The following is a 23,985-nucleotide window of genomic DNA, read 5'->3' on the forward strand; positions in this document are numbered from 1 at the left end:
TCAAGGAGCAACCGGCCTGTCAGCCCTGGAGCCTCAGATCCACCGCTTGAGCCAAACCCCAGGTCCACAGGAACCATCCAGGGTTGCTTCGCTGATGGCCCCAGGCTCAGAAGCAGGACTTGGAGACTACTAGGGAGGCCTCTGGATCCACACACTCTCATTTGCCAACGTGTCAGTTATAAACCTAACAGAGGGGCAGTAAAGATGAGTTTGCAGTTCAGTTTGTTAGATGTGGACAAGGGAGAGGTGATCACAGCCCCCAGCTTGCCACAGGTGTTCCCTGTGTCCCTGACCTTTCTGGTTGTCCCAAGTTGGCATTGCAGTGCCTCTATCTGTGGTAAAGCAATTATCCTGCTTATCTTCTGCCCTGCAGAATTATGGTTATTTGAAAAAGCTAGACTACGTTGTATTTTTTTAATTTTTTTTTTAAATCTGTGTTAAAGATGGTTTTTGGAAGCGTTCTGAGGAGAATGGTAGGCGCCACAATGAACAGATCACACTGATTTTCCACCATTTCCCTTTTGCCCTGGGCAGTGAGTCAGGCCTGCTCTTGGACAGTTTGTGGAAGAAGGCAAGCCTGGAAAGAAAGAGGTGGCTATTTCTGTAATGAAGTCTTCTTTCTCCAATAAGAGACCAAAGTCCAGTGCTTCCTGAAACCAAGTTGCTTGCCCAGAGGCGCCTCTTTTGCTCCCATGTCCAGAACTTGCTTCAGCCAAGCCCTTCAATTCCTCTCCCACTATTCCATGCAGGATCCCCTGTCTAGGCAAAAGCCTCTGCAACTGGCTTTGCTCAGGCTCAGGCTGTACTTGCAGCTGAAGCTCTCACCAGCTGTGCTGCTCTGGTCAGCATGGAGGGATGCCATTCCCACGGGATGTCAGGCAAGAAGTGAGGGTCACCCTACCCGGGTCAGCTGGAGAGAGCAAGGCCCTGTCCTGCTGAGGGTGAAGGAAGTGCAGAGCCAGAAGCACCTGTTGCTGCTGGGTGCCCATTCCCTGCTGCAAACATTCAGCCAGAGCGAGCACAGCAGCCCTGAGCATCCTGAAACAGCGAGTGCTTCCCTCACACATGCATCAGGGTCACGCTCCGCTGCCTCAGCAGCACTCCTCACCGAGCTGCTGGTCCCAAGCAGACCTCACGTGGTGTTTGCTGCCCCTGCTTTGAATGCCCCTGTTATAGTAGATTGTTATCTTTGTCACTGGCCAGTGACAGACATGCACCTGGGGACTGAGAATTGGGGTAAGCCCAGAAATATTCCCCACTCAAATAAAAAAAAATTCCTGCTCTCATTACAGAGAAAAAGGTGCTATTAAAAGAATGAGAGACTGTTAAGAGTTTGGCACTGGTGCAGAATGAACATGTTTTAGAGACCCAGAAGGTCCCGTGGAAAGGCACCTTTGAACCTTGGGGGGGCAAAAAGATGAATAGGAGAGGTGAAAAATGAGAATTCTAGATGTTCCTTTACAGTCCCGTTTTGGGGACAGCTGTAGAATGTAGAACTCTGCTCTGACCCAGCCATGTTTAAGAAGTGTATCATGCATTTTTAGTGCTCAACACCTGGCCTGAAGGCCTCACGTAGTTCTGAGGAAATGTCCCACAGGGTCTAAACCAGTATGTAGCTCCAGTGCTGCAGTGCTGCCCTTCACAGCCCCTCTGAACAGCAGCCCTTAACCCTGGGCTCATCTAGAAAGGTACATTTTTTTAGTCAGAAAGAATTACCCTTTTTTTTCCAGATGAATATAAAGGAAAATTCTGAGTCTAAGCAAATGCTAACCACAGTGTCCAACACATGGCAGGGGCATGCCAGCAAGCTGCTCCAAGGTGGTACTTTCCAGAAGGCATATCCTGGCCACTGGTCCAACGCAGCGTAAATTTTCATTAAAAAATTTTCATTAAAAAAAAAATACAACAAAACCCCCAGAATGATGCAACGTGGTGAGTCTTTAACTCTTCGCATGGCCCAGCACCAGAAGGCCATTATTGCAAAGGGGGAGCAATCGTGCCCACCTCCCCATGCCATGGGCTCAGTCAGGGCAATGCTTCTCTGCAACATCTTGGAGCTGGAGGTGCTCCCTGATGGAGAACGCTCTCCTTGTCCACTTGTGGGCATGCCATAGGACTTATGCAAAAAAATCCCAATGCATGCATTGATCCCAAAGCCTGAAGACTGCTGCTCTCCCCACCCGCGGTTTGCAGGCTCCTGCTGCTGGTTCCTGCTGCTGGCTCGTCGTCCTCTGTCTCTCTGTGAGGAGCCCTCAACATTTTTCTGTGATATATCTCAGATGTCACTTAAACTGCACTACGAACTTTGGTTTCATTTTTTAGGAAGCTGAAAGAGTTGAGGAAACAGGAAGCAATGATGAGATCCAAACATCCCAGTGCCACAGGCATTTTTTGCTGACATAGAGGTGTTCTCCCATCTTCCTGTCCTTTCGAGGAACCCTGCGACTTTCCTCTCTGCTCCTCTGCCCTTCAGGCTGGAGTAGAAGCCATTCCTCACAGACTGCAAGTCAAAAATGGGAAGGGTTTTTTCCCTGTCACAGGCCCAAACCTTAGGAGAGAAAAAACCCACTTTGCTTTTAAGCATTGCACCAACCTAAGTAAATTCAGAGCTGTTCTAGAGAAAACAAAATGAAGCAGAGAAGCAGAAAAGGTCACCAGGCACTGCTGGCAGTGTTGCCAACTGTCAGCTTCTTTTCCCACTTCCTTTTCTGTTACTATTTTCTTTACCAGATGCTTCTCAAACTCCACATTTGCAGCAGGCTGCAGAGGTTGCCCACATGAATGGGTATGGCATACCAAACCGCTCCTGCACAGCACTGTGCTCTCAGCTACCTGAATTCCCCCAGGACCCCACTCCAGCCCTCCACTCTCACTTGCCCCCAAATTCCCCAGGGACTCTGCTCTGACCCAGCGCTACATTTGTGATTGCCCTGAAATCCCCCAGGGCTGCAGCTCAAAAAATACCATGGCTTTCTCTCATAGGCATCCAGGGGGGATTTTTTTTTGCCCTTCACGTAAGAGGTGCTGCTGCCTTCTGGGGTGAACCAGGGCTCTGGAGATCGGGCGCGCAGAACGTCCAGTGACTGCCGGTTGGTAAAAAAATTTGTCCTCCACAAAGTGCAAGCCCAACCGTGCTCTGTCCTCTTTCTTGCTCCTAATTTGTGCTCCTGTCTCTTCCTCATCCATTGACTAGATTCCCTCAGCCACCTAGCCACCATCCATCATTAAAAACAAAGGATAAAGCAAGGCAATGGGAGCACCAGGCACCTCAGGACACTACACAAAGCAGCACCATGGAATACAGCAAAGACCAGACCTGGTTTGGGAGAGGTTGGGGTCACCAGGGAGCTGAGCTGGGCCACGCTGGGGCTGTGGGGAGAGTGCTGGCCCCAAACACCAAAGGAGGTTGTCTCACTGAAGGAGATGGCCTCGAGAAGACGAGGTTTAAGAGAGACCTCATCGCTCTCTACAACTACCTGAAGGGCTCTCTACAACTATCTGAAAGGAGGCTGTAGTGAGGTGGGGGCTGGTCTCTTCTACCATGCCTACAGTGAGAGGACTAGAGGAAACGGCCTTAAGCTGAGACAGGGGAGATGCAGATTATATATTAGAAAAAAAATTTTTGACTGTTTGGGTGGTCAGGCGTTGGAATAGGTTGCCCAGGGAGGTGGTGGGAGTCACCATCGCTGGAGGTGTTCAAGAAATGTCCAGATCTGGCACTGGGTGACGTGGTTTATGGGTTAGGGTGGTGATGCTGGGTGGATGGTTGGACTGGGTGATCTTGAGCGTCTCTTCCAACCTCGATGATCCTATGAGGGGGCAGGCACACGAGCAAAGGTAAAGGCTGGAGGCTCCGCTCGGGTTGCAGAAAGGAGGGGAAACACAAACCAAGGCCGGGCAAAGGTCTGTCCCCAGCGCAGACACCGAGCCGGGCCCTGCTCCCACCACCCCGCAGGGGCTCAGCCAGCAGCAGGGAGGGAGGGAGGGAGGGAGCCGCTCACGCAGCCCGCGAGAAGGGCAAACGCTGAGAGCGCCTTTCATTTTTACTTCATTTTACTTTTTCTTTTTAATTAAACAGCCCGTTTCCGCGCGGTGACTTCATCTCCCACGTGCCGGGAGCCCCGGCTCCCGAAAATGAAAGCGGACACAACCCGCGCCGGGCCGACCCTCCGCCCGCGCCGTGACGGGCAGGCCGCAGGCGAGGGGGTTGTCAGGGCCGGCGCCGGCGGGGCGGGCCGGGGGACGCGTCCCGGGCCGCGCGGGGCTGCCGAGGCCGCGCCGTGCCCCATGTCGCCGGGCCGCCGGTGGCTGCCGAGCCGGCAGTGGCTGCCGAGCCGGCAGAGCTCCCGGCGGTACCTGCTGGCCGCGCTGGCGGCGCTCGCCGGCCTGGCGGCGCTCACAGGGCTCGTTGCGTAAGTACCCGCCGGGGCCGGGCGAGGGCCGGGGGTCCCCGGCTCGGCCGCCCCCGCCGTCCTGCCCCGCCTGCGCTTGTCCCGAGGGAAGGCGAGGAGCAAACGCCGAGCTGGGGAGGGGGTGGGAGCTCTGCCCGTGCGAGAACCCGGCTGTTGTAGGCCCGAGGAGCGGGGCTGGGCGTTACCGCCCTGGCCCGGGCCTGCCAAAGCCGAGGAGCTCAGCATCGCCTTACGCCGTGCTTACCCCATACCTCCCTTGCTTTTGTACCCCGGGGGTCAGCCTTGCCTTACTGCCATACTTACCCCATACCTCCCTTGCTTTTGTACCCCCGAGGGTCAGCCTTGCCTTACTTCCATACTTACCCCATACCCCTTGCTTTTGTACCCCCGAGGGTCAGTCTCACTCCATACTTACCCCATAAACCCCTTGGTTTTGTACCCCCGACAGTCATCCTCTCATTACTTCCACACTTACCCCATACATCCCCTGCTTTTGTACCCCTGAGGGTCAGCCTCTCCTTACTTCCATACTTACCCCATACCCCTTGCTTTTATACCCCCGAGGGTCAGTCTCACCCATACTTACTCATACGTCCCTTGCATTTGTACCCCTGAGGGTCAGCCTTGCCTTACTTCCATATTTACCCCATAAAACCCTTGCTTTTGTAGCCCTGAGGGTCAGCCTTGCCTTACATCCATACTTGCCCCACACCCCTTACTTTTGTCCTGAGGGTCAGCCTTGCCTTACCCCAGAGTACAAAAGTCGCTGGGTGCAGTTCTGAGCTGGCTGCCCTTAAAAAGGTGGGGAACATGGTTGCGGTCACATAAGCTGCACACGCTCCTGCAGTCCTGCCCTGGGGTCTCAACCTTTCAGCGAGGTACGACACGTGGCGTTGTCTTGGGCTGCTGCCACCGTCCCAGCAGGACATGTCTGGCTGCCCGTGGCCCAGGGCTGGGCTGTCTGGGAGCTGCCACCCGACGGTGGGTGCACAGGGAAGCATGTGCTGTGAAGAAAGAGATCCTCTGAGCGAGACGTAGGTGCTAGGCAGGGTATCCATCCTGCTGGAGCTTAGGAGTACAGGCCCGTACTGAACTGGGAAAGACTTTATTTTCAATGTCCCTCTCTCTTTTTTTTTTTTCCCCTCCCATAGGGTCTTCTACTTTGAAGTACGGGGGCCAAAAATGTGTCATAAGAAGCTGGAAAACTACGTGGCAGCAATGGTGCTGAGCGCAATCGCTGACACGCTGGGCTATAACAATGGGAAGTGGGAGTTCGAGCAGAATGGCCCAGCCATCCACAGGGAGCTGGAAGAGTTGGGGGGGCTCGGCAACTTGAGCATCGAAGGATGGAGAGTCAGCGATGACACAGTGATGCACTTGGCCACGGCCGAAGCCCTCGTAGCTGCCGGAGATAACCCCAGGTTACAGGATCTCTACTCTCTGCTTGCAAAGAACTACAAGGAGTGCATGAATGACATGGAGGGCAGAGCTCCAGGTAACCCCTCCATCACACTGTCTGGGCAGGGCTGTGCTGTCGCTGGTGCCTCTCCTGCAGCTTGGAGCTGAGGCTGGCCCTGGCTCTGCTTTTGGCTGTTCACAGCGTTAACTGTATCTCACCTAAAGGCAAAAGTGTTCCGTGCTCAGTACCTGTTTCAGGATGAGCTAAAGAGGACAGAATAAGGCAAGCTGGAGTGGTTTGGGCTTCTCCTGAAGTAGGTGAAAAAGATACTGTTTTGCCCACGTTTACAGAACATTCTTACAGGTGTGTTTGAGGCCTAGCCTTGAACGCAAGGGAAGGATGATGCCTTTTGCATTGGGGATGCCTACACTCAGTGGATAAAAAATGCAAATCCAACCATGTGTAACGCACACCCTGAGATGCTGTGTTAATGCAACACATTTAAACAGAGAATTAATACAGAACTCCTCCTAAAAAATGCAAAAATTACATGCAAAATATAATTAAAGTCACAAAGATCTTTGCTTGGAGTAATTATGTTTATTAAACCCAAAATCTGCTTGTGGCTTGCTTGGCACATCTACTTTCTGCGACAGGACAGTCAGGCCACACTCTTCTTCCCTGAACCCTTTATTTCCATCATCTCTCTTTTTTCTGCATGAACACAGTGGTGCTGGGTCTGTGTCACAGGCAGTGGGCCTGGCAGTATTCAGGAAGGGCACCTTCACAGGCTGCAGTAGCCAAGCCATGTACAACATATCCCTGTAGTTCCTAGTTCAGCCAGACCTGCTGACCCAGCTCTTCCCCGAGGATCCTGTCTGTCTCTGTGCTCATGGCCCAGCCTGTTCTGGATGCTTGAATTAAATTGGAGCTGCTGAGGCTGGACCTCTAATTTGACTAGTGCAGGAAGCGTGAAGTATCCAGGAAACACTCAAATTCAGCAATCCTAGGCAAAGTTTATACGTTGGAATTGTATGTATACGTGGACCTGGACCTTATTTGGAGTGGCCAGAATACGTGAAGAATGTTCTTGCTTGACATTAAACATGGGAAAGACCAAATCCTGCATTGCCACTGAGCATTTCCAAAATAAACCAGGTTGGAGACTTGAGCAGGAATTTATTCTGCTTACCTTTCCACAGTGAGCTCCTACCCTTGGGTAAAGAATTAAATTATCAGTCTTCTTTAACACAGGTAGTTCCAGTTGTTGGCCTAATTAATAAAATATTTAGGAAGGAGTAATGATGCTTGTCAGCATAGCAGGAGTTGGCAGGTTAAAATTCCGAGAGATTCACTGCTGCTTTAGCAAAGGAGCATCATTTAGTTTCCCCAGCTGATGGGGTCTGCCAAGGTGGACTAACCACAGCAGGGAGTGAGACAGCACGTGGAAGGTATTTTCACCTCCACCATCTAAGCTTGGTGACTAAACCCTGAAATTAAAAAGGACCTAAAGTTTAAATGTTAGTAATTAATAGCTAAGGATAATAGCATACCTGCTGCAGTCCTTCTGGGAGTAACTGAACAGCAATATGCCCAAAAGCAGCTCCCATTTGAAAGCAAATTTGCTATGGACATGAAGTGGAGTGACAAGGAAAGGTCAGGTTATCTAGCTAAAGAAAGAAATGCACATTCTTTAGTGGGTCCAAGGACACTTGAACATCATAAAAGTTTGGGGGAAGTGGGGAAAGAGATGTGGAAAAAAATGGAAGTCTGTTGGGAATGTTTTTGCAGCAGCCTTCTGGACTGTTCCTGATGCAGCCACAGGAAAGGCACTCAGTTCTGAGAGCTTAAATCCTGACCCTTAGAAGTTTAATGCCCACTGACATGCTATCAAAGGGAATACCTAATCCATATCCTCAAAAGCTGTCTGCAGTCTGGAGTCTCCATGCCATATTGATAGGTCCTGATGATAGAGGTTGCATGCCAATAACTTCTTTTGGCAGCTCAGAATAAATGGATTTTAACTGAGAACATAAACCATGGTGGTGCTGTTCTGGCCTAAGTAAGTGCTCACTGGGGAATTGCAGCCCTGAAGGCTGAGAATGGAAAGTTGCTGCTGGAACTTTCATCAAACAGAGAAGAGAGTTCCCTATAACAGTAGGGGAAAGTCACACTGATCACCCACGAGGGAGCCCAGACCTGAAAACCAAAACCTGCAGAAACAAAGGGATTCCCACAATGATATGAGTCATCGGGCAGCCACAGCAGAGTCCCTCAGGGATGCAGCCCCAGGAGTGAACTCATTATTGCTATTCGTGATGCACCACAGCCCCAAATTCATTGTTCCTTGCAGATTACAAAGCCAATGAATTAAGCAACACAAGCATGGAGGTACTTCTTTTTTCGTGGTTCAAACTACATCTGCCTCTCCAGGAAGCCTTCTGCTTCAAAACTCTGTCTTTCAGTCCAAGTCCTCTGCCTGTGGAATTATTTACCACTATGTGGTTAACTCACCTTTTTTAAGTGTATTGATTAATCTCAAATAACTATTACTGTCTGTGCTCATGAAGAGTCTAGATAAGTGGAATGGAAGCCTATTCCAGAAATAGAGTGTTTCAAGTTGTTCTTGAAACTTTTTCAGGTTGCCTTTCTTCACACACTGCTTTTTGCTTGTATTTCTCCTTTCCTTAGACCAGAAACTCCCTTAGGTTACTTTCAGTTTCCTATTGTTAGTACAAAGCATTCCTAACTAGGATTTGGTAGATTTCCAAAACAATTTCCTGATTCAAAAACTCCTACAGCATTTTTTTTAAAACTTGTTTTTAAAAAGAGAACTGACGTGATTCCAGCTTAGTCTTCCTAAATCGGCTTTCAAATGTTTTAATATTTTAACTGTTTAAAAGCATGAGGATAATACTTGTAATACTTCATAAATCCTCAAGACTCTTAGCTGTCATATGCTGGTTTGTTTTACACAATTTTTCCACTTGCAAGTTATCAGCAGTCATCTCCTAAAACGATATGCAGAGGCTTAAAGCTGCAAGGAAATTGTAATGCAAAATAACCAGTCTTTCTTTAGTCTTAAAGCCTTGTCATCTTCCTCATTTTAACTACAGTTAATGCAAGAACAATCTCACTTTTTATCAAGGACTAAGGTGTGTGGTCTCAACCTGCCCAAACATGTCCTAAAGAAACGTTTTTCTCAAAGTTCCAGCAAGAACATGAAAAGTCGATACTTCTTGTAAGGGCTAGAGGGGATTTTAAGGAAATTGTCTAATGGTGGTTTAAAACAAAAGGAAACACCTTCCATAACAAAACTGTGGGTCTGGTTACCATGGGATGTTCAGACAAACCTAAACTCCAGCAAGGGAGAGCTGGAAAACATTTCCTAACAGTGAGGCAAATGGGAAAGATTCCTGAGGAGCTTGTGGGGTCTCTGCCTTTAAAAGATCCTGTAAAGAGGTTAAACAACTGAAAAAGCAGAGTTACTTAGACTTGCCTTGTGTTAGGGATCCTACAAACCCTTTTGGTGGGGGGACGGGTGAGAGAGAGAAAGAGAAAAAAAGAGATGTGTATATATCTAATCTATTAGTGTATATGTTTTATAGATAAGTTATTAAATATCATGAAACGTAAACATAACCAATGCCAGTAAATCAGCAGTGGAGTGTTTCTTACCTCCTAGACTTTTAAATTATTTTCACAAGCAGTAATTATCAGGTCTGTTTGGGAGGATACAGGATGCTCCAGCAGTTTAAGGCAGGATATCTAGGTGTGCAGACAACTGGTGTTTTTAAAAGGAATCTCAAATCCCTTACGCAGAGTAATGCTTCCTTCCCTACCACCTTGCTTGTCTTCCCCTAGTTCCCAAGCTATGCGACCCTATGTCCTACTGATGCGCATTTCCTTTCGTTTTTCCCGGGCTCTGCCGCTCCTGTCCAGGTACCACGTCTATGGAAGGCACAATGAAGCTGCAGCCGGACCAGCCGAACGGCTGGAGGATCCCGTTCAGCCCGCGGGCGGGAGGCTGCGGGGGTGCCATGCGCGCCATGTGCATCGGGCTGCGCTTCTGCCACCGCGAGGAGCGGCACACCCTGCTGAGAGTCAGCATCGAGAGCGGCCGCATGACCCACCACCACCCCACGGGCTACCTGGGGGCCCTGGCCTCAGCCCTCTTCACGGCCTACGCGGTGAACGGCGTGCCCCCCAAGGCCTGGGGCAAGGGGCTGATGGACATGCTGCCGCTGGCGAAAACTTACGTGCAGAACAGCGGCTTCTACGTGAAGGAGAACATGGAGCACTGGTGAGCCGCGCTCCCAGCACCCCGCTTTCCTACGACAGGGCAAGCTCTGCTTACCCTGAAGTGTCAGTAATTCTGTTATGGTAAACTCCAGAGCAGCACATGCCTGCTGTGGGATCAGATCAGTTCAGAATACCTCTAATTTGGGGGGAAAAAAAGAAAAAGGCAGGTTGTGTTTGAGTCACGTAGTCGTGACTCTTTTTGGATCCGGTATGAGGTAGGTAGACTTGTCATCTCAAGCAACCGTGATCTGATGAAAGAGGTGAAGCAGGGCTGGGGAACAGTAGGCTTAGGGCTGAGCTCAGTTTGAAAGTTATAATCAAATGTGGCTGCAGATCCACTGCGGCTCTGTGTGCAGGGGCACAGAGGTAGAGTTACTCTGAATTTGGGAGGATGACTCACCTCTCACTCTGAGCCTTTGAATCCTGTGCAGCACGACAGCAGCAGGTGCTGGGCTGCCTTCTCCCATGTGGCTGGAGGGAGGGGAAATCTAACTCACCGAAACATGTCCTTGTGCCTCTTACTGTAAATCATGTTCCTAGTCTGACCAAGGGGGGACACCTACCATTTTGCCGAGCCATCGCTCCGAGCTCTTGGCATGGCGCCTGCGCAGAGCTCAGGTATGTGCTCCTGCCCTGGGACAGCTCTTACAGCCGCTCCATCCCATCTCCTGTTCTACAGGTACTACTTTGAAGATTCGTGGAAAAGATACCTGGTGGAGAGGGGCATATCAGACGGGGTCTCGTTGCCCACCTTCCCTGCCAAGTACGGCGTGGAAGAGAGGGAGACCTTCTACACGTCGCTGAGCTACAACGGCTGGGCGGGCAGCAGCGGGCACGACGCCCCCATGATTGCCTACGACGCGCTGCTGGGCGCGGGCGACTCCTGGAATGAGCTGGCTCTCCGCGCCTTCTTCCACGGGGGCGACAGCGACTCCACTGCCGCCATCGCGGCCTGCTGGTGGGGGGTCATACACGGCTTCAAGGGGGTTCCCATGTCCCTCTACGCCCACCTGGAGTACAAGGACCGCCTGGAGAAGGTAGCCAGGGGCTTGTACGATCTCGTCTAGGCGGGGGCGGCACGGGCGCGCTTACCCCCTGCCCCTCCTCGCTCGCTCTGCAGACCCGCTGGATTAAAGCTTGTGAGCCTTTTCTCTCTGCATGCGTGTTGGCTTCAGTGGGGAGGCCACGCTGGCTCTCGGTTGGGGCTGGTGGGCGCGGGGAAACAGTCACAAGGTGGTTTGATGGGAGCACGCAGCAGTCCCTTGAGCAGCCAAGCCCTGAGACGTCCCTCCTCCACTCCAGGGCGGCTGTGCATCGTCTGGGCCTCAGGGGGAGCAGGAGCACCCACTGCAGCACTGCTGGTCCTGCTGCAGCAGCAGGACGGGCAGCAAAACTCACTCAGGCTGCCCCAAACCTGCCCATAGGAGTGTGCCAGGGGATCAGGGATGCACACCTGACCCCAGGGAGCGTACAGTGGGCTGGCAGAGATGCCTCCTGGCAAAGCTGCAACAGCTCTGGCCCAAGCTTGTCACCTGATACAGGGACACACTGCCACAGCACTGGGCACCTGTGGAGCTAAAACCTCTGCTGCTTAGCACAGAGACCAGAGCAGATGCACCCCAAGGCAACCTACTGAGGGGAGAAGGGGGGATGACAAGAGTTTTGTCATACAATTATTTTAGCAGAGAGTATTTTTTTGTTTTAAATGAATGTGGAAAAAACCCCAAACCCAACCTGTGTGAGCAGTGCGTTTGCACAATTCCACAGCACTTCTGCACTGCAGGTAGGGATGCATCATGCTACTTCCCCATTTCAGTCAGTGTGGGAATTCAAGACTCCTGATCAAATCCTTACTCACAGTAAAAGTGGGTAATGAGAATGAACAGGTTGCATTTTGCATCAACTTCTGTAGTGAACTATATTCTTCTGCTTTCATCAATGTTACTAAAGATTATTTGCTTCACATTTGCTGTGCATAACTCTATATAAAAAAAGGGTTTTCTTCAAATCCAGGCTATGACGCAGCAAAGTACTTACTGTTTTCAGAGCAATTAAAAAACAGTGTATCCTATTCAATAAAAAGACCTGACAGGCCTCTTTTAAATGTTATATTCTGTTATGGTATGAATTAAGGGAGATGGAAGGGAGAAGTATGAAGAGCCAGAGGGTGCACGGTGTCTGCAAGCTCCAACCTGCAAGAGAGGAGAAGCTCTACCAGGGTGGGAGGGGAGTTAATGCATCAAGGAATGGTGGCAGTGGAAGAGGGAGAGGCTGCCCAAGAGGGGGCCTCCACACCTTTATGCAGGGAGTGCACATAAAGGCATAACAAAAGCCCAAATCTGACAAAAAGCAGCAGCAATAGGATTCACAATTTCAACACAGTTTACTACAGCTCTCGGGTGTGTTGTATAAAACATGTTTTAGTGCAACATAGTACAAAGTTTTTGTTGTTTCCTTTAAAAAAAAAAAATCCCAAACATTTTTCCACATCATGCATGGATAGGGTATCTCTCTTTCTTCTCGGGTTCATTACAGAAAGTTACAGCAGAGAGAGTGGTTTGAAAAGCTCCGCGTTAAAACTCGTTACAGGAAGAGAGTCTGCCTTATAAAAACAGAGAGAAGTTTGAGACTGGGCAACACACTGCCAGAGCAATGAAGAAATGTCACTGGCAAGGTACATTCAGGGACCAGCGTGGGAGCTGCTTCCCAGGACAGCCTGGGCTCTGTGCAGGAACCGCCAGGCTGGGAAGGGACCCGTTCCATCCAGGGGGACGGGGCCATGGGACAGCCCTCCAGGAGAGCCCTGCTGCGGGGCAGACAGGCTGGCGAGGAGGAGCGTGGCTCAGACGCAGAGCAGGGCTCTCCCAGGGAAGAACAGCTCCTGCTGACTTCATTTTCTCTTCTTCCTTGGAGCTGGAATGAGTCGCAGTCCCTGCCCGGGAGCAGTTATGTACAGGAGATAGTACATATGAAACAATACCCACTGGCTGCAGCTGCTGCTGTTTGCACCTCGGTTCTTCCTTTCCATTCACTTCTCACCCCACTCCTCTCTTTGCAGACACCTCAGCCAGAAAGGGAAGACAAGTGTGCGGGTGTGCGATACATACATACATATATAGGAGTGTGACTTTATGCATATGCTGGGGCCAGCAAGCAGTTACGTCTCGAGGAGGCAGACTTCACAGAGGGACGAGTGAAATTTGGGCTTCCCAGCAGAAGAAGAAACCAATGCTGTTCTGGTAGAGGTGCAGAGGTGGCCAACTTCAAATGCCTTAGCACGGGTTGATCTGCAGCCGCGTGGGTCCTCTCCCAGACAGGAGAGAGGCTGCGTGGTGCAGATCTCCAACCTGAAGCTTCACCACCTCTGAAACACCAAGGCATCAGGGTCTGACTAGTGCTACAGAGCATCTGCTGAGGTCCCCTCTGTTCACAAAGAGCAGTCCGACCCTCCCAGAGAGGACAACGGCTGTGGGTATGGCACCTCTCACACGTGAGGCAGGGGGGGTCTTGTGGTTGTGCCCGTCCACACCTGGTCGGCTTCAGCCATGCTGCAAAAATATAAATGGCCGGATTTGCCAGGAAGACATCGAGGAAGACAACAAAAGGCCATTTTTGGCAAACATTTCCTTCCGCCAGACGTAATGCTTAGGCCGTAGTGGGGAGGAGGCGGTTTCCTCCACAGGACAGGGCAGGGGTTCTTGGCATCAGGGGTACAGGAGTTCAGGTGCCCCACATGGCGAGAGCCCTGGTTTGGTTCATGAGAGCCATATCTTTCACAGAAAGAACAGCATTTCCTGCCACAGTGGCTCTTACAAGAGCAGGTGACTTTGCCAGGAGGGGGAGCTTACGGAGAAACGGTTTTTCCTCCTGAAGTCCCAGAAACGAAAATCAGCAGATGCACACACACACAGGGGAAGATTTCTCTTGCTCAAAGGGCAGGGAAGCCCCCAGGGTGCTGATGTGCTGCAGGCTCCTTGCCTTGTCCAGGCTTGCACCGGGAAGTAGTGCAAGCCACAGGAAAACTCGTGACCCATGGTGGTGAACTGCATGTCCCCGCTGCATGGCATGTTTGCTACTGGGCTCCTTGGCTGAACCATCCGGGGACTGCGAACACAACCCGTGGAGCTTCCCCTTTCCTCCTTCCTAGAGTCATTACTTTGGTCATATTGAAGCCTTCAGAGACTGGATCAAGCCTCCCATCCCCAAACGACTGGGGCACAGAGGGGATCCGCCTCGTCTGAGGTGGCAGCATGGACACCAGGGAGGAACATGACTCTGGTAAGCTGGACCATATGAGGACCCTCTTTGCTACCAACCAAGTCAGGGCTTTCAGGTGTCCTCCTTCCTTTCCCCCCTTCAGTTCTTTGAGACAAACTAAACTGCTTTTGTCCTGATCACAAGCACGCTGAATGTTCAGTCTCTCCAAGACCTGGGAACGCTCCCAAAAGGTGAATTGCTCCCTCCTGAGAGAACAGTAAGGTGGAGGCAAGAAGAGGCTGAGGCTACAGCCAGTCTTTGCAACGGACCTCCCAGAAGACATCCCAGTTAACCCCTCTGGGGATAGACCTGGCTTTGTCTGTTTTGAAAGAGCACACCTTGAGAAAAGACCTTCTTCATCATGGCACTGAGTCTGAGAAGGAAAAACAGTCTTTTTTGGAAAACATATACATTTACTTCCAAAGAGATTGTCCGAGGACCAAACGACCCCTGTGAACTCCACACTGTGTGGAGAGCAGGGGAAGCCTACAGTTCTCTGAGTGACTGAAAAAGAAACGATAAAAAAGTAACAGCCCAAAAGACAGCAACTGATGGGAGTAAAATGAGTCCGAGAGGAACATCCGCTATGTACAGCAAGTGCCTCCGTTCATCAGGATGAGGGGGTGTGTTTCCTGGGTGCTGGAAGAAGTCTTGGACCTTCCCGCTCCTGCTGGCTGGGCACCCCACACAGCTCAGCCTCTGCATCAGAGCACAGACAGGGAAACAAATGAAACAAGAACAACAAAACCCACTCTGTTCCTTGGGGTTCCCAGCGTGCCTCTGCTTCTTTCCCCTCTGTGCGTCCCCCCAGGTGCCTCTGCCTCTCTAGTCCATGGTTCCCGGGTGGATGCTGAGCACTGGTGGCTCCAGGCAAGTGGGAGAGTAGTTGAGGTGGGGCTCTTTGATCCACAGCAAGGGGACCCCGTTCTTGCCCTCTGAGTTCTTGCTGGAGTTTCGGCTCTTGAATCGCACCAGGAGGATGGTGATGATCAAGATGCCGAAGATGGGGAAGGGGTAGAAGAACACGAAGTAGAAGAGGGCATCGTTGGAGCAGATGACTGACTGCAGGGTGGAGCCTGGAAAGAGACACAGGACGGTCACATTTCACGGTTTGTTTGTAATGCAGGGCACACAAACTTCTTCAGAGACATTAAAAATCAGAAGCTCATTAATCTATGTCAATGCAGGAGGTGGGGCTCTGAGAAAAATAGCCATGTTAGAAAACAGAGCAACAGAAGAAGGTTAACACAGGGCATGTTTCAGCTTTACCCCCAAGAGTTTAATGAGTGATACAGTCGTCCCTGGTGGAGATTTTATAATATCTTATAAAGCGGGGAGCCTTGCAAAGCCTTGATTTCCTCAGTGGTGCTACACAAAAGCAGCAGGACCCCAGCGTATCTCCCTTAAGGGTCGACAAAACCCTCATGACCTCAATTATCTCTGGGGCCTCTACACCACCCAAGACTCTTGTGCCACAGCCTGCACCCCTGTGCAGAGCTAATCCAACTTTCAGGGTGTTTCCCAAAGGGAAGGGTTAAACCTCAATGGGGGACAAAGTTTGCCCCTACTGAGTGAGACACACCAGGTGGTAAGTGCTGTGGGCTGGGCAGCCCCAGCACAGAGCTCAGTGCAGTGTGGGTACTCCAGCCAAAGCAAGAGCTGGGCAATGAGCCATCGAGCTGATTCGGAAAAGCACTGGCACCACAGACCTGCCCTGGTGCAGGTGAGACCCAGGTCCCACTCACTCCTTGGCCTTTTTCTCTTGGCTGAACCGAAGACGCAGGGGACGGCAGGGCCATGACACACCCCAAGGCAGTCGTCACCTCTCCTCACCTGCGTCCTGCACGTGAACAGCGACCATGCCCGACTCCTCCTCTGCCAGCCGGTACCACACGCCGTTGGGGTCTGCCAGCCACTCCTCCACACGGCACGAGTAGTTGCCCGTGTCAGCACCGCCAGCCTGCAGCACCGTCAGCCGGAAAAGCACCGCCGAGAGCCTCTGGAAGCGTAGGCGGCCCTCCCAGCGACCGGCCTCGGGGCTGAACACGGCGTCGGGGCCCACGCTCAGCACCGCTTCCCTCTCCTCCTCCTCCTCCTCCTCCTCCTGCTGCTGCTCTGTATGGTCGCCCGCCTCTTTGGCCCGCAGGCTGTACCACGTCACTGCAAAGTGGGACTCCGGGCTGGAGCGGGACAGGATGCTGCAGTCCAGCGGGAAGGACTCCTTCTCCTGCACCGTGAGGTTGGCAGTGGCTGTGTCCACCTGCAAGGTGGGATCTGAGGTGATAAAAGGGGAGAGGTGAGCGCTGAGCAAGATGCTGTTGTCAAAGCCATCCTGCAAACTTGACTGGCATGAACCTGGTGCTGGGCATGATCCAGACAGAACCCAAAGGCTTGATGCAGCCTGCCAAGACCAACAGGTACCTCTGTGGTCAACCCCGCAGGCACAGCATTGTTCCCCCCTGCCCATACAGACCCTCACACCAGCTGAGGGGGGTGTGTGGGAGAGGACAAAGCTGCCGCAGCTCATCCCAACACACTGCAAGAATGTGTCAGGAGATACTGGAGTTTGGTGCCTGAGCTGAGGAGCAATGTACTGCTCCTCCCCAGCTACTCCTGCAAAGAGCATTGCACTCCCTGCTTATTCTTTATTGCTTTGAGAGCACTCAGAGGACTTGAAAATCAGTATGACAGAAGAGGAGAGCATTTTTTCCAGCAGTTTGGAAAGTTATTTAGGTAAGAGGCTCCTCCATGGAGATGGCCTCAACACTGACACAGCAAGGACACTCCAAAAGTCCTCCTCTCTTGCTTTTTTTCCCTCTAGTGCTTTCTGCGAGGCTAAAGAGATGTTTTTACCTAACTGAGATACAGTGGCCAGAACCCAAGATGAGTTGATTAAAGGCTGACTTCAAGAGCAATTAACATTTGGTTTAGTCATCTTGCCAGGGAACACATACTCCAGGGATCACAATCAGTCTGGATCTAAAGCTTTCATTTAAAGATTAAAAAGCCCTTCCCGATGCGGCAGCTGAGCAGGAAGGACCAGCCAACAGTGCACTGAAGAGAGAGGTGCTTTCTCCTCCAGCAAGGATAGCTGGGAAAGACCTCCCTTGTGCAAACCCTGGGTGTCCCTGCAGGAGGGGGCTGCTGTCCCCCAGCTCTCATCAGCCCCAGGGCTGCTGTGCCCAGTGGGCTTCTCATTATGGCCCCTGCCCAACACTTTTTTTAAATGGTCCCACAAGGAAAACCTTCATTAAGTCCAGAGCTCTTTAGGCCGTAGGCAATGTGAGTATTTTCAGTTTACATCTTCCCCAGGAAGACTCCTGAGCAGAAACAGAAATGAGGTAAATCCTGAGATTTCAGGGACTACTGAGGTGAAAAGGAGGAAGGGAAGGAAATGGCTTGTCAAAACCAACACAAAGCCTCTCCCATCTCAGCAGAAAGAGGAGAACTGCTGTCTGAAGGTGCTCAGAGGTTTTTTTCCCCCCTCTTTGCTCATGATTATAGTCCTGATAGATGAGCATGGAGATCCTCGCTAATGAGACATGAGTCACAAGCAAGATTAGTCATTTTGTTAAGTACCGACTGCTATGAAACAAAAACAAACAACAACAAAGCACTTCTAGAAAAAAATAATCTCCTCTCTTCTTCCCACTCCACATCCTTCTGCAACTCAAAATGAGCCTCAAGGATTTTCAGAGTTCACTCCCCCCTCCATCAGGGCTGGCAATTTTCTCAGACCGGATGGAGAGCTGCACTTATAGCCGAGCAGTCATGCAGGGCACAGGGACTGCCTGGGGAGGTGTCTCTATCCGAGCCACTTTGGCCAGCAAAACTTCCTGAGCAAGGACCTGGCAGGTAGGAGCTCTGCTGTCCCACGAGAACGCTCCTCCTCCACAGCACAAATCTCCTCCAGAAATGACCACAAAAGCCTTTCCAGAACCTCACCTTTTTGCCAGCTCTGCTGCAGAGTTAGGAGGCTGACACCTCACTGGAATGGGCAGGCATGAAGCACCACAGCAGTACTTGTAGAGTGGTTGCTTTGCAGCCTGGAAAAGTACCCAGTGAATGAGGACTGTACTGTAATTTGACCCACAGCCTTTAAGGCAGACATTTAATCTTGAGTCATATGGCTCAAAAATTAGGGAATCTGTATTTGCAAAGGTAAACTGCCCTTGCAGCTTATCTGTTGTTAAAACAGACAGAATTTAGCAGAGTGCTCTGGAAAACTGCTTTTGAGGGTTTAGGAGTCCGTCAGTGCTGGTCAGTCTCAAGAACCACCTTTTAGAAGTACAGGAGCAGACAATTCCACTGTGTCCTCAGTTAAGCAAGTGGGCCAGAAGAGCAGCTTGGCTGAACAGGAACGTCTTGTGGAGTTCAAGGGGGGGAAGGAAATTGTATGATCTCTGGAAGTGAGGTCAGGCTTCCTAAGAAGATTACACAGCTGTGATTCATTTATGCAGGGAGAAGACACAAAAGGCCAAAGCTCATCTAGAGTTGAATCTCGCCAGTGCTGTGTCAGCTAACAAGAAGGGCTTTTTTAAGGATGTTAATAGTCTAAAGAAAATGTTGGACTGATACTTGTTGAAGATGGTCACCTGATTAATAGGGATGAAGAACAAGCAGAAGCATTCAATGCTTTTTTGCCTCAGTCTTTAACAATACTGACAGACCTTGGGGTGCTCACCCCCCTGAGTCAGAGTACCACCAGTGTGGGAACAGCAACTTTCTATCTGCAGACACTGAAATTGTGAGGGATCAGCTGTATCATCTGAATGTTCACAAGGCCAAGGGGCCTGATGGGATTCATCTCAGAGTACTGAAAGAGCTAGCAGATGTTATGGCAGGACCCCTCTCAAACACAATCCAAAGGCCTTGGGAGTCTGGGGAGGTCCCTGCTGACTGGAAGCTGGTCAACGTTATTCCAATCTACAGGAAGGGCATGAGGGAAGACTCAGGAAGCTACAGACCTGTTGGTCTAACCTCAGTTCCTGGAAAAATTATGGAGAAGATTATACTGGGTATTACTGAAAGGCATTTAAAGAGCAACGCAATCACCAGGCACAGAAACATGGGTTCATAAAGTCTCATTTAACTAAATATCTTTCTGTGATAAGGTCACTCGCCCAGTGGATGAAGGGAAGGCACTGGATGCAGTTTTTCTGCCTTTTAGTAAGGCTTTTCATACTGTCCCTCACAGCATCCTTTCAGCTGTGGGATGAGCAGGTTCATGGTGCTCTGGGTAAGGAACTGGCTGAAGGGCAGGGCTCAAAAGGTGGTAGTGAATGGGGCTACATCTGACTGGCGACTCGTCACCAGGGGAGTTCCTCAGGCTTCCATATATTTATCAAAGATCTGGATGCAGGAGTCGAATGCACTATTAGCAAGCTTTCTGACAATACCAAACTGGGAGGTTCTGTTGACTCTCTTGAGGAACAAGAGGCCTTATGGAGCGATCGAGACAGATTGGAGCACTGGACTTTGATTAATGGAATGAAATTTAACAAGTTGAAATGTCTGGATTTTGCACCTAGGACAGAGTAATGCCAGGCACAAATAAAACGGGGAGAGACATGGCTGGAGAAAGGCCCTGCAGAAAGGGATCTGGGGGCGCTGGTTGACAGCAAGCTCAATATGAGTCAGCAGTGTGCCTCTGCTGCCCTCTTTTCATGCAAGGACCTTGCTCCTGGGGCACACACCTGGGAAGCACAGGTAGCTTCTTCTGTCTTACTCTCAGTCAAAACACGAGTAAAATCTGAAGCCTATCCTATTAAACCTGCCAAAAGTGTTGAAAAAAAAATAATTTGCAGATGCAGCGGTGACAAAATCCCAAGCCCACCTAGCCGTTTTTGCAGGACTTGCTCTATACCCTTCCCAGAAAAGCAAGGGTGCACCCAAGAAGACAAGTCAAAAAGGATGAGCACGGTCTGGCACGCAGCAGCCCTGCCCTCAGTCCAGGCCCACTGCTGCTGACAGATGGTGCCTCGTGCGTTTGCTCCAAGAGGGCACAGCGCTGCTCAAAGCTCTTGGCACGGAATCCTCCTCACCTGGCTGCTTGACAGTGAGGGTGATGAGCCCGGAGAGGTCGTCTGCCCGCTTGTACCAGCGGTCGCCGGGGTCGAGCAGCCACTCCTCCACGCGGCAGTTGTAGGCCCCGCTGTCCCGCACCGTGGCGTTTTGGATGGAGAGGAGGAAGAGACCCGGGGATGGGCTCTCCAGGTGCAGTCGGCTCCGCAGGTCTCCCGGCGTTGCCAGGTCCCCGTAGTGCAGGGTGCTCTGCCGGCTCAGCCAGGCCACCACCTCCTTCTCCGGGCGGCCCGGCCGCCACACGTACCACTCCACTGAGAGCTGGGATGAGGGGCTGGTCCGGTTGCTCACCAGGCACTCCAGGGTCACCCACTCGTTCTCCAGCACCGTGATGTTCTTGTGGGTCTGGTTCACCTGCAGGCGGTTATCTGTGGGAAAGAGGCCGTCAGAAACGAGAGGTGACCGAGGGCTTGCAAGGGTCCTTTGTCTCCCCACGAGCCTTTTCCTGCACGGCCACAATCCTGGGGTGTGATGAAAGCAACGAGGAAGTAGAGGAAAAAACTGATGGAGAAGGGAAAGGAACAAAAAAAAGAGGAAAAGAAAATAGGACTTGTGTTTTTTCAGGGTCTTCTGAAAATCTCAGGCTACACACCAACAATGCCCCATTTGGCACAGGGAACTGGAAACTCACAATCTCCCAGTAGGACCTGGGAGGTCCTACGTGCACAGACACCTTATGAAGGGAGATCATAATTCATTCTTTTCTCACTCTCCTCCTGGGGAAAGGCAGTAGCCTAGTCACACCCCAACCAGTAAGCCCTCCCGTTATGGAAAAAAAAGGAAAAAAGCAAGGTGGAGAACAGATAGCTGGTTACAGGGAACCACCACTGCAAAACGAGAAGTGGCATGATGGCAAAGTGACACACAGTGTTTTGCTGCCTTGGGAATGTCCCTGGTTTTTGCTCCACAATTTCATTGATAACACAGTGGGGGTGAGTGGAATCAGCTCATTTATGCGAAATGACGTGTCGTACACTCCTAACTCCTTCATGACACCTTTCCAGGGGCACTGCCAGGACTTCCCTGGGACGGCTGCTTCAGCAAGCAAAAGACACCGTACTTCCCAGAGAGAGGTGGGTGATGCAGAGAGGGCAGATCACAGCTTTCCCTTCCCTGAGCATCCCTCAGCTGCCTTGGGACTTTGCAGACAGAAATGAGGAGCAGGGACTGGTGGCAAGCAGCACGCTGAGGCCTGCTGCACTTCCAGAAACAGGCACCTGGAACAAGCAAGGACAAGGCAGGCTTCCTCATGAAGTACCAATGCTCTGCCTCAGTAGCACACATGGGGTGCAGGCTGCTCTCAAGAGACAGTGTTTGCCTCCCTGCCTCTCCCCTTTGCACAAAGGAAGGCTCTGTCCCAGCTTTGGGGGGGCCATATTCCATATTTAGCTCCTTCATCAGCCCACCTTTACCAGTGCTGTCCACCGCCACGGAAAGCACTAGCAGAGCAGATTTCTCCTTTCCTGGCAGCCAGCTCCCCACCTCATTAAACTTGTCATTCCCATCTCATGTGCACAGCACAGAGGGAAAAGAGACAAGGCTCCCCATGCCTGCCAGGATACAGGCACCGAGTAAAATTAAACTGTGTGCAAGACATAAAAATGCTTTCCTAGGCAGGCACACACCGCTTCTCTCTCAGTAGGTCGCTAGTCGACACTCTTGCTACATGATGCTCTTGAGGATAATGAAACCTGGCTGGATACAGTGGCCCTCTAGACTGTGGGGGATGGACAGCCTTCATGTGGGGACACTGAAATGCACACCAGCCCAACCTAAAGGAATGAGGGTCACATCAAAGGAGGGAAAATGCTCCTTTTGTGCAGGGACGTGCAGGCATGAGGATGCAAGGAGAGGGTGACAAGGCTGCAGTAGAAAGAAGAGCAGAGGATCCTTGTTGCCCCAGAAAAGCTTGCCGAGCTCACAAGCCGCGCGCAGGAGTCAATGCCCAGAGGGCCCCACTGGCAGAAGCCTGTGGTACCTGGCTGCTTGACGGTGACCTCTGTCCGCCCCGACACCTCCTCTGCCAGCTTGTACCAGGCGTGGTTGGGGCTGAGCAGCCACTCCTCCACGTGGCAGTAGTAGCTGCCGCTGTCTCGGACCTCTGCCCGCTGTACCGTCAGGCTGAAGAGCCCCCCGGACGCGGAGCGCTCGAACTGCAGCCGGCCCCGCAGCCCCTCCTCCTCCGCATAGGTGCCGTACTCGAAGGCCGAGCTGTGGGTGGTCTTCAGGATGAGCTTGCCATCGGCGTCTGAGGGCTTGTGGACGTACCACAGCACGGCAAAGTGCGAGTCGGGGCTGGTCTGGGACTTCACGGAGCAGTTGAGGGGGATGGGCCGGTTCTCCACCAGGGTGATGCTCCGCTTCGACTTGCTCACCTGCAGCTTGGTCACTGTGAGGGAGAAAGGGAGGAGGATGGGTCATTAACACAGAAAAGAAATTCATCTGATTTGGGGTAGGCCAGTGAGTACCCCCAAAACTGCAGGCATGGCTGGTCTGGCCAGGGTACCTCCAAAACTGCAGGCACGGCTGCCCTTGTCAGGGTCCCGCTTGCCTTTAAGACAAAGGCATTTATTTAGATATTCTTCTACCAAATCTTCTCTCCCCTTTCTCTCCTACTCTACTCCTGGATCCTCCCCCCCTGCATCCCTCAGCAAGAGGCTTCTTTTTCACAGTTTGACCTTTAAAAGAGTCCCTTTCTTAACTCACAGTGGTCTCAGGCACCAAACATAGCAAGAAGACTACACCCAAACTCAGTGGTTTTTCTGATGGGGAAATCATACCATTTGCACCTCAGGGCAATGACCTGTAGACCAGTTCCAGAGAAAACCATTTCCATGACGAGTGAATTAACAAGACTCTACTGCTGTCACATGCCAGCCATCTCGGTGAGACACAACCCCCACACATGCAACACCTACGGGAGCAAACACGGGCACAACTGGAAAAGAAGAAAGAACACCAGACTGTAAGGGATCAGCAGAGAGCAAGCTCTGCTCCCACAGCCAGGAGATCTGGCTCCAGGTCCACCACAGACTGCACAGCCTGGGACAAGTCACAGGTACGTCACCTCCCTTGGCTTCCCAAGCACAACTGCAGCTGCCACGCAGGTAGCAAAGCAGTCACACAGTGCTGAGGATGACAGGGCAAAGTCATGAGCTCTTGTCCCTGCACAGAGACACACAGGTTTCCACTTCCTCTCTCCCTGCAGGATCAGAAGCCAGAGCCTTCACTGCACTGTGTGCCCAGGCTGTGCTTGTCACCCAAGCCTTGGCCCAAGGCGCTCCCGTCAGCACGGGAGGGCACGAAGCGCCCTCCTGTGACACTTGTGCTTGCTGTGCCCTGGAGCCCTGCTGGACACAGACAGGGGAGAGGGGCAACCCAGCCAGCCAGACACACCACTCCTCCCAGCAGCTCTGCCACCACAGTCCTCCCCTCCTTTGCCTCTCCTCACACGGCAGCTCCCCCGTGGAAGGGGAAATGCTGTCTTGCCGCCAGGCAAAGGGATTCTGCTGGCAAGCAGCAAATCTCTTA

General features: G+C 51.6%; 2 protein-coding genes across 4 annotated transcripts in view; one reads left to right on the forward strand and one right to left on the reverse strand.

Annotated features, from left to right (window-relative positions):
- Positions 1-4,119: 4,119 nt before the first annotated feature.
- Positions 4,120-11,270, forward strand: ADPRH (ADP-ribosylarginine hydrolase). Of its 2 annotated transcripts, none has more exons than XM_027692594.1 (4): positions 4,120-4,412; positions 5,564-5,907; positions 9,754-10,114; positions 10,793-11,270. In XM_027692594.1, the coding sequence occupies exons 1-4, from the start codon at positions 4,135-4,137 to the stop codon at positions 11,178-11,180; spliced, it is 1,371 nt and encodes a 456-aa protein (XP_027548395.1). In that variant the 5' UTR covers positions 4,120-4,134; the 3' UTR covers positions 11,181-11,270. The 2 variants fall into 2 exon arrangements, with proteins under 2 accessions (XP_027548395.1, XP_027548396.1); XM_027692595.1 differs by lacking the exon at positions 4,120-4,412 and adding an exon at positions 5,320-5,446.
- A 937-nt stretch (positions 11,271-12,207) lies between these two features.
- The window catches only part of IGSF3 (immunoglobulin superfamily member 3), an 87,139-nt gene continuing 75,361 nt past the window's right edge, over positions 12,208-23,985 (reverse strand). For both annotated transcript variants that reach the window (XM_027692593.1, XM_027692592.1), the window contains 4 exons: positions 22,433-22,843; positions 20,415-20,822; positions 16,204-16,644; positions 12,208-15,446 (listed from right to left, as the gene is read on the reverse strand). In XM_027692593.1, coding sequence (XP_027548394.1) covers positions 15,196-15,446; positions 16,204-16,644; positions 20,415-20,822; positions 22,433-22,843 — 1,511 coding nt within the window. In that variant the 3' untranslated portion in view covers positions 12,208-15,195. The remainder of the gene's footprint in view (positions 15,447-16,203; positions 16,645-20,414; positions 20,823-22,432; positions 22,844-23,985) is intronic.

Source organism: Neopelma chrysocephalum, unplaced genomic scaffold (assembly GCF_003984885.1).
Source record: "Neopelma chrysocephalum unplaced genomic scaffold, ASM398488v2 Primary Assembly neopelma1_87, whole genome shotgun sequence".
NCBI classification, from domain to species: domain Eukaryota; kingdom Metazoa; phylum Chordata; class Aves; order Passeriformes; family Pipridae; genus Neopelma; species Neopelma chrysocephalum.